This window comes from Etheostoma spectabile, unplaced genomic scaffold (assembly GCF_008692095.1).
Source record: "Etheostoma spectabile isolate EspeVRDwgs_2016 unplaced genomic scaffold, UIUC_Espe_1.0 scaffold502, whole genome shotgun sequence".
In the NCBI taxonomy this organism is placed as follows: Eukaryota; Metazoa; Chordata; class Actinopteri; order Perciformes; family Percidae; genus Etheostoma; species Etheostoma spectabile.
In genome coordinates this window covers 40714-50091 of record NW_022605621.1, presented here as the reverse complement: position 1 = coordinate 50091, position 9378 = coordinate 40714, and the positions used below count along the sequence as shown (strand labels likewise).

The 9378-nt window shown below is 45.7% G+C and overlaps 1 protein-coding gene across 1 annotated transcript in view; it reads right to left on the bottom strand.

Annotated features, from left to right (window-relative positions):
* xpot (exportin, tRNA (nuclear export receptor for tRNAs)) overlaps nucleotides 1-9378 on the bottom strand; it is a 49004-nt gene that overhangs the window by 20325 nt on the left and 19301 nt on the right. The window contains 9 exon segments of the mRNA XM_032511882.1: nucleotides 162-286; nucleotides 877-939; nucleotides 1031-1069; nucleotides 1896-2132; nucleotides 3116-3284; nucleotides 4559-4743; nucleotides 6105-6323; nucleotides 7043-7112; nucleotides 7218-7274. Coding sequence (XP_032367773.1) covers nucleotides 162-286; nucleotides 877-939; nucleotides 1031-1069; nucleotides 1896-2132; nucleotides 3116-3284; nucleotides 4559-4743; nucleotides 6105-6323; nucleotides 7043-7112; nucleotides 7218-7274 — 1164 coding nt within the window.

Sequence of the window (9378 nt, the reverse complement as noted above, 5' to 3'; positions counted from 1 at the left end):
TCTCATTCCAACTACTTTGGTGTCTCCCCCTCTCACTTTCCCAACATTTTAGAGACAGATATGGTGATAATAACCCACTAAATATGCCCAACTAAGTCTTCTTCAAACCAAGGGAAAACTGTGAAACAAATAAAAGAATGAATGAATGAATGCTGTCTCACTGCATCGTGTTGGTGAAGACTCGTCGTACGGCCTCCAGCAGCAGCTCGGGACACACCTGGGCCAGACGGTCCAGCAGCATCTTCAGCTGCTTCCTGTACTCCACGAACATCGCCTCGTCTTCGCCCTGACGACCACAAGCACAACAGCGGCTCTGAGACTGCAGAATGCAACAGGTCTGCCAGTAGAATGACGAGGAGGGTCGGGAATAGCGATACTAAAACTAAAATGATGCCAGAACCGATTCTGTCCTAATCGCTCCCTCTCTTCCGTTACTTTGTTAACAGTCGTTATTAATATTTTTTGTATTTTTGACAGGCCAGCTGAAGACATGAAAGGAGAGAGAGAGGGGGGAATGAGATACAGTAAAGGTCTGCAGGTTGGAGTCAAACCCACTACGTCATATGGGCGCCTGCTCTACCAACTGAGCTACCCGGGCGGCCCAGTTAACAGTTTTTATTGTAGCTGACTCCACCAGCTGACTTCTCTATTGGCTGTTGGACAGGAGACGTCTCTGACGTCCAAAAACCAGCCTCTGGAGACTCCACCAGCTGAGTCTCAGCGACACCATCAGCGTCTTTGAGTCGAGCCGGTTCCGTTGCTGAAACTTTTCTCTGCAACGTTCTAAAATGTTAAAACGCAAACCTTTGGTCTGATCTGAACTTCAGGAGCTGAAGAAAGACGCACGGCCGTCACCAGAGAATAAAACTCGCTCACCTCGTTTTCAAAGTTGTACTCGTCGTCGTACGTCAGTTTCTTCATGACGGCCAGCATGATCGCCTGCGAGGGCAGAAGAAGCCGCTGTATTATATATATTATTTTACATTTTAAATACTAGTGTTGGCAGCGCCGTCTCCAATCAAAGACTCACCTCGATGTTTGTCTTCTGCTGGTCTGTCAGCTGAGGAAGCTACAAAAACAAATGGGAAAATTATTTCTAAAACTACAACAAAACTATTTCAACTTCAACAGAGCTGGCCTGAAGTTATACGTTTGTCTGTTTAAGAGAATAGCAGAGCCAGTGAGTGAGTGAGTGAGTGAGTGAGTGAGTGAGTGAGACTGTGTGTGTGTGAGAGCCAGTGAGTGAGTGAGTGAGTGAGTGAGTGAGTGAGAGAGAGAGACTGTGTGTGTGTGAGAGCCAGTGTGTGAGTGAGTGAGTGAATGAGAGAGAGAGACTGTGTGTGTGTGTGTGTGTGTGTGTGTGTGTGTGTGAGTGAGGTGAGAGAGAGAGAGTGTGTGTCTCCCTGTTCTTTCTGACCACGGTCAGATATTTAGCAGGGGAAGTTAACCCTCTCCTTGATTTCATGTTGTTTATGGAGAATGACAACCAGGAAATGAGTGTGTGTGTGTGTGTGTGTGTGTGTGTGGTGTGGGGGGGAGATGCACCGCTACCATGCCACGGCCGAGCCACATGTGTTACGCGTAGCGGCAGCAGAAATTGGCCTTTAGTCTCCCACAAACTGAGGCAAACACCTGGGAACCATCCCAGCCGTTGCCTCCATGCGGCCCTCACCTGTTTGAGGACGGGCCCCTCGCCTGTTTGAGAGGACGGGCCCCTCGCCTGTTTGAGAGGACGGGCCCCTCGCCTGTTTGAGAGGACGGGCCCCTCGCCTGCTTGAGAGGACGGGCCCCTCGCCTGCTTGAGAGGACGGGCCCCTCACCTGCTTGAGAGGACGGGCCCCTCACCTGCTTGAGAGGACGGGCCCCTCACCTGTTTGAGAGGACGGGCCCCTCACCTGTTTGAGGACGTGCAGGTACTCGTAGCAGAAGCCGACGACGTTGGCCGAGATGTCGTCGTCCTCGTGCACCAGCAGCTGCAGCAGGAGCGGCACTTTGCTCTCCAAGGCCTGCAGCGTCTCCGCCGTGTCCTTCACGTTGCCCGTCTTCACCAGCTTGGTCCAGCTGAGGACCAGACTCTGGCCCATGCCGTTCACCAGCCGGGAGAACTTGGCCAGGAAGTCCACGTCCTCTTCCTGGCGGGACAGGAAGAGGACGTGAGGGGGAAGCAGAAGGATCGTAAACATGCGGCTCTAAAGTTACCCTGGACCTCTAATCCCTCAAATCTGCTCTGGGAGACACAGCAAGACGAGACATTTAACCCTCATGTTGTCCCCATGTTGTCCCCATGTTGTCCCCATGTTGTCCCCATGTTGTCCCCATGTTGTCCCCATGTTGTCCCCATGTTGTCCCCATGTTGTCTTATATCAATGTTCTTTTTAATTCCCCAAAATAACATGATTGATTCCAACGCTCTTTGCCAAGTACAAATCTCTACTTTCATTAATTTTGGGTCTTATTCAATTTTGTATCATTGTAAAACAAATTGACGAGGTTTCAAAATAATTCCTAATTTCTGCTTTTCTAACTCAGACATTAGGTATATTTTTTTATTAACCATAATTTCAAAACATAACTGTAAAACTGAAGTTAGTGTTAAAAATGTCAAGAAAAGTGACAAACATTTAGAAAAACAAACAAACATCAAAAGTGATAGAAAAAAAGGGACAAAAACATAGGAAAAAGTTAAAAAAAAAAAAACAATGATAAAAAGGAGGGAGAGGAGGAGGAAGAAATTGCAGGAACTTGTAAAAACTGGGGTTTGATGAAGAAGAGACCGTTTTGTCTTAATAACGTTCAAAAGGCAACAGGAAAATGGCTGCTCAGGCGTGAAGTAAGATATTTGTGACTTTTTCGCAACGATAACGCGGGATTATGACTTCATACAAATTATTTTGTGAGGAAATCGGCAATTTAAACAGCGAAAGTGCGGAATATTTGGAAAAAATATGCAGACTTTGGCTGATGTTTCTGGAGGGACGGATTGGTAAAGAAAGACGTCTTAATAAGAAAATATATAAAACCTGTAAACGATGTTACACCGTCAGTTCTCATTCTTATAACAACACCAACTTGTCATATTTGTCTCCTGATGTTGAAATAGCGGGAGCAGTCGAACCTGTTCCACGTTGAAGAACCCTGCAGACTGCAGGACTCGGCACAGCGACTCCACCAGCTTGGTTTTATCCACGGGGTCCATCCCTTTGTTGACTATTTCAAACAGGCAGTCGCAGGCCTCCTCTCTCAGCTCCTCCACCGACATCTGACTCAGCAGCAGGTTCACAAACCTGGAAACACACAAAACACAGAAAACTATCAGTATCATAGTAGTCTGGCAGTGCTAGACCCTCCTCCACAGCTCTGTACAAGGAGGTCTTGCTAGTCCACACAGCATTCCTGGATGGGAGGAAAGCGTGATCTGGTTTATCGGCATTTATTCAAACCAATCACAATTGTCGTGGGCGGGGCTAAGCGCTGGACGGAGCCACGGTGCCGCTGTTAAATAGTCTCAGGAAGGAAGTGGTGGAACATGAAGTTCAGAAGTAGTTTAAGTCGTCAACAGAGACTCCGATTGGACAGATAGTCTAGCTAGCGGTCTGGATTTACCCTGCAGAGACCTGGGGACCAGGTAACCATAGTCCTCAGATTGGACAGATAGTCTAGCTAGCTGTCTGGATTTACCCTGCAGAGATCTGAGGACCAGGTAACCATAGTCCTCAGATTGGACAGATAGTCTAGCTAGCGGTCTGGATTTACCCTGCAGAGACCTGAGGACCAGGTAACCATAGTCCTCAGATTGGACAGATAGTCTAGCTAGCTGTCTGGATTTACCCTGCAGAGACCTGAGGACCAGGTAACCATAGTCCTCAGATTGGACAGATAGTCTAGCTAGCTGTCTGGATTCACCCTGCAGAGACCTGAGGACCAGGTAACCATAGTCCTCAGAAATCAGCCGCAGGTTAGAGCGCTGACACAGAGACAGAGGACAGGGACGGAGGTTAGACATAGAGACAGAGGACGGGGACGGAGGTTAGAGCCCCGAGACAGAAGACAGAGATGGACATCTGGCCCAAATAAGGGACATCCGCCAGCACCAACAACCCCAGAAATTAATCGTCGTCGATATAGAAAGTATCTAAGTGATCAAGGAACTTCCTGCAGTCAGTCGGTTTTTATCAAAGCTGCCGTCTGAACCCAGGAGACCGCGGGACACAGACAAAACTAGCAGTCGCCAGAAAACCAACGAGTAACACCAGGAGGCAATAATGGAGGGTAGTCTGTCACTGCATCGATGCAAGGATTCATTTCAACGGCCCTAACCATGAAATCATGCAAGCCCCGCATTATTTTGAGCAGAAATCTGCAATTTATGCGGCGAAAGTGCGGAATATTTAAAAAAAATATGCAGACTTTGCTGATTATGCGATCGCATAATCACGTTTTCTGGAGGGACTGATTGGTAAAGAAAGGTAAGATAAAGATTTCTTAATAAGAAAATATATAAAACCTGTAAATGATGATCAAATGATCAAAAATGATCTTTGTGAGTGAGGCGACTGACCGGTCGTTGGCGATGAGGTTCAGGTCAATCCAGGACACGAACAGTCCCACCACCTCCAGACACTGGCAGGTGAGCTCCGGGTGGGACCGCTGGTAGGCCTGCAGGATCTGGAACCAGGACTCCACCAGGTGGGGGATGCACTGCTCCCGCATGCTGTCTTTGATTAAAGAGTTCCTGCGCATCTCCTGAAGGAAAAGATTCAGCACTGTTAACCGGGGTGAGTCTCTCCGCTCCAGGTGCAACATTTACAATAATCACTAGGGCTGGGATCCAAATCCGGATCCAAATTACAACAAAGTGCCGTTGAATCAAGTACTTTCAGTTCAGCTCGTCTGTCCCCTCCACAACTAGACATGGTGCTCTTTCTGGACTGGACCACGCTGCACAATGAGATACGCGTTGTGTTGTTTAGGCAGTACGGGCTAGATGAATGTGAGCACACGAGTCAGCCGTGCACCAAGGACCGCACGTTTTCTACTTTAGTACTTTAAAAACACGCAGTTCCTTCGGTCTGCAGCTTACTGAATGATAGAGGTTACACCAATGAGACGATGTAGCATCTCCTTAGAAAACACTCTTTTTAATTTTAATTCTTGAGTGTGTAGTCGACTGCAACAGATGACTTCTCTGTTGGCTGTTCAACAGGAGACGTCTCTTACGTCCTAAAACCAGCCTCTGGAGACTCCACCAGCTGAGTTGCAGGAACAGATCAGCTGGTTTGAGTCGAGCTGAGACCGGTTCTGTCGCTGAAACCATCTAAAATGGTGTCGCTGCAAATCTTTGGTCTGAACTGGACTTCAGTGAGAAGAACCGACACATTCTAGCTCGTGAAGTAGCGTCTGGAAAATTACTTTAAAAAAAATGTTTTTCAGGATATTGTTTATCCACCAGGTCCCCCCCCCCTTCTTTTTTCTGCACTACCTACACTTTCTATTTTTATATTTTGTGTATACACTGTAAATGTTTTGCTTCGATCTTGTTGCACAGGCACTGCACTTGTGTATAATGACAATAAAGGCTTTTTATTCTATTGTATTATGTGGCTTGACGTACACTACCGGTCAAAAGTTTGGGGTCACTTAAAAATGTATATTCCCCTCCATTATAGACAGAATACCAGCTGATCTGAGTGGGGGGGCTGATATTTAATGCAATATCTACATTGGCCATTATCAGCAACCATTCATTCAATCATCCAAAGGCACATTATGTTCACTAATCTGATATCATTTTAAAAAACTAACTAGAAAAACATTGGAGAACCCTTTTGAAATTATGTCAGCACATAATGTAATCTGATAACTGCCCTGGTTAAAAAAACAATGCAACTGATCTCAGCTGGTGTTCTGTCTATAATGGTGTGCAATGGAAATTTGTAAGTGACCCCAAACTTTTGACCGGTAGTGTATGTTGGACGCTGTGTCCTTTCAGCATGTGACCGCGTTTTTGACCGTGCGCCTCAAAGAAAAAGGAACTCAATAAGCAGAACCAGATTTTCTGAAATCCCAACGACACCAAACCCCGAGAAGCACGGCGTGCGTCTTACGTCGGGCGAGTGGAGGATGTCTCGGTCCACCACCTCGGCGTCGATGGCCATGAGCGTCCGCAGGTAGACGTCCACGCCGTGCGGGTTCAGACCCACCAGGGACAGGATGTCGAAGAAGAACTTGGGCCACAGGGTCAGGTACTCCATGACGAAGGTGAGGGCGAACACCTGGGCCGCCTTGTTCCGGATGAAGGGCTTCTCGGGCTGGGCGTTCATCAGCTGCAGATAAAACACAACGACTTATAAATCACCCAAAGCTTGTTCTGAAGAAATATGAAGGCAGATAAACTTCCTCACTGATATCGATGCCGATACCTGAACTTTATCACTCGTCTGCTGTAACTTTCTTATTGTCTATATCAGCCCTCATACAAAACCTGGAACGTGGTCGTAACATCTACATCTTGCATCTTAGAACTTCTTCCCTGTTACATATTGTTCTTATTCAGTCAGTTTACAGGTTATTATGGTCATATTTTATAGTCATAGTTAATATTTAATCATCATCTACTGCTCTGTTCACTTTTGCACTATCATCATCGCACAAAGTCTACAACAGTATCTCACCTTATCATGGTCATTGCATTTCTGTGAGTGATTATTATTATTATTATTATTATTATTATTATTAGTAATAGTCGTAGTATTTGTGATATGTGTGTTTGTTGTGTTATGGTTGTCTTGCTAGTGAATGCCAAAAATTGACTTCGGGATGAATAAAGTATCTTTCCATCCATCCTGAGTATATCATATATTTTACTTTGACTTAGCAGCTGAAGACTACCATCCCAGTATGGATGTCATAGGATTACTATGACTGTTGGACAGTCTGACTCAGGTTAAACTTTATTATCCAGTTTGACAGTCAGTCATAAGGAAAAAAGGGCATAAATAAACTCATCTAAAAGTATTTTTAAAGCTGAGTAGTGGGTCAGTACCTGACACTGGAGCCACTTCATCAGAGTCTCCCTGATGAGCTGCTGCTGAGCGGCGCTCAGACCGGCGTGTCTGCAACACAACAACAAGCACACGTGTTGACATGTACACACATCCTCGTTTCTCCAGGAACAACAGAAGAAGAAACCAGAGCCACCGCTTCCTCTTCTTCCTCACCTGAACTTTATCTGATGCTCCAAAACTTGGAAGCAGAAGAACTTCACATGGTCGTCGCTGAAAACACAGACACAGATGTGTTTTAACATTTCTTCAAGTGTAAAAGGTTCAAACTAACTTGATATACCACAAAATAAAGGGCTTTTCAGTTTCAACTCGGGGTGCAACGGATCACAGAACTCAGATCAGATCACAGTTTTGACTCACGGACGATTCGAGAAAATACACGACTCACGATTTTTTTGCGTAGAATTCATATCACGATAGCACGCTTTCTTTCTCACGACGTGTAATATTTTTTGCACACATGAACCATGATAAAACAAAAATAATTGTCAGTACCAAACAGATTTTTTTTTTGGCACCTAGAGCACATTAGGCATCACCACGAGCATGCGGGGGGAGAGCATTAAGACCCGTTTCATACAGTCTGGTTAAAAGTCTCAGGAGGAAGTAGTAGCGTTTGTGATGCAGTCGGCTCATAAAATTAAATAAGAATCAGTAATAAAAAAACAAACAAGAACAAGACAATTAAAATCAAAGTTATTTAATAATTAAATCGTGGGTACAGGGTGAATGGAGATCGCGATTTTATAACGATTTCTTGTGCAGGGCAACGGGATACATTTTCAGATCAGCACAAACGGGCCTCCGTAGAATTTAAATGATGCTAAAAAGTAATCCCAATGGCTCTCATTTACGAACGAACGTACGACAAAAAAACAACCGAGGAACCTGCAATACAGGGACGAACAAGCTGAAGGAGATACAGGGACGAACAAGCTGAAGGAGATACAGGGACGAACAAGCTGAAGGAGATACAGGGACGAACAAGCTGAAGGAGATACAGGGACGAACAAGCTGAAGGAGATACAGGGACGAACAAGCTTAAGGAGATACAGGGACGAACAAGCTGAAGGAGATACAGGGACGAACAAGCTGAAGGAGATACAGGGACGAACAAGCTGAAGGAGATACAGGGACGAACAAGCTGAAGGAGATACAGGGACGAACAAGCTGAAGGAGATACAGGGACGAACAAGCTGAAGGAGATACAGGGACGAACAAGCTTAAGGAGATACAGGGACGAACAAGCTGAAGGAGATACAGGGACGAACAAGCTGAAGGAGATACAGGGACCGCGGTCAGACGAACGCTATAATCCCCAAATTGGTCGGAACACAAGAAAAGGGAAAGCAGCAGCTGGTAGGCAGAAACCTCGGTCAGACCCAAGAGCCTGGGTCTGACCGAGGTTTCTGCCTAAAAGGAAGTTTTTCCTCTCCACTGGGGCCCTGTTGCTTGCTCTGGAGGAAACCACTAGAACTGTTGGGTCCTTGTAAATTCTGGAGTGTGGTCTATCTGTAAAGTGTCTTGAGATAACTCTTGTTATGAATTGATACTATAAATAAAATTGAATTGAATTGGTAGAATCAGAGAAGCTGTGATGATGATGATGTGACACTCACTTGTAAATCCCTGTAGCGAGGGCCTCAGCACAGACCTCCCAGGCACCTGGGACTCCTTCAGCGCTCAAAGTACGCCATGGCCTGAACAAGCACCACGCTCACTTAGTCCCCATTACAACAACATGCAGAAAAACCTCATTTTAAACCTTTATCTCAGGGGTTTTCACACCGATCATTCGGTCCGGATTCCAGTTTGGTCCGAACCCAGATTGCAGGTGAGAACGGCGCCTCTGAGATGGTTTTGGACGTTATATTGAGTCAGCGCTCTGGAAGTTTCCACACAAAATGCTGGTGTCGATAGAGCGTATGAGAAAAAAAAAATGACAAAAGAAAGTTGAAAAAAAAAAAAAAAGAGAAAAGATTTCGGAAATATCTTGGAAAATGTGAGGGGGGGGGGGGACGAAAAAACAAAAAAGTTTCATAGAAGCAGCCAAAGAAAACTACAAAAACTTGCAAAAAAAACAAAAAAAAGTGCCAAAAAAGTGGGGGGAGAGAAACGTTGTCAAAAACGCCGGTGGCGTGGGCGCCTCCGAGCGAGGTGTTATTGATTTTTTTATTAGTTTAGCGGGTAATGTCTTGGCTTCTACCATTCCGAACCGTGTTTGACCATCTTGTGCACATAGTCTCCTGGCGTTAGTTCGCTTGATCTGTCATACTGATTGTATCTCTCTCCCTCTTCTATCCCCCCTCAGTGC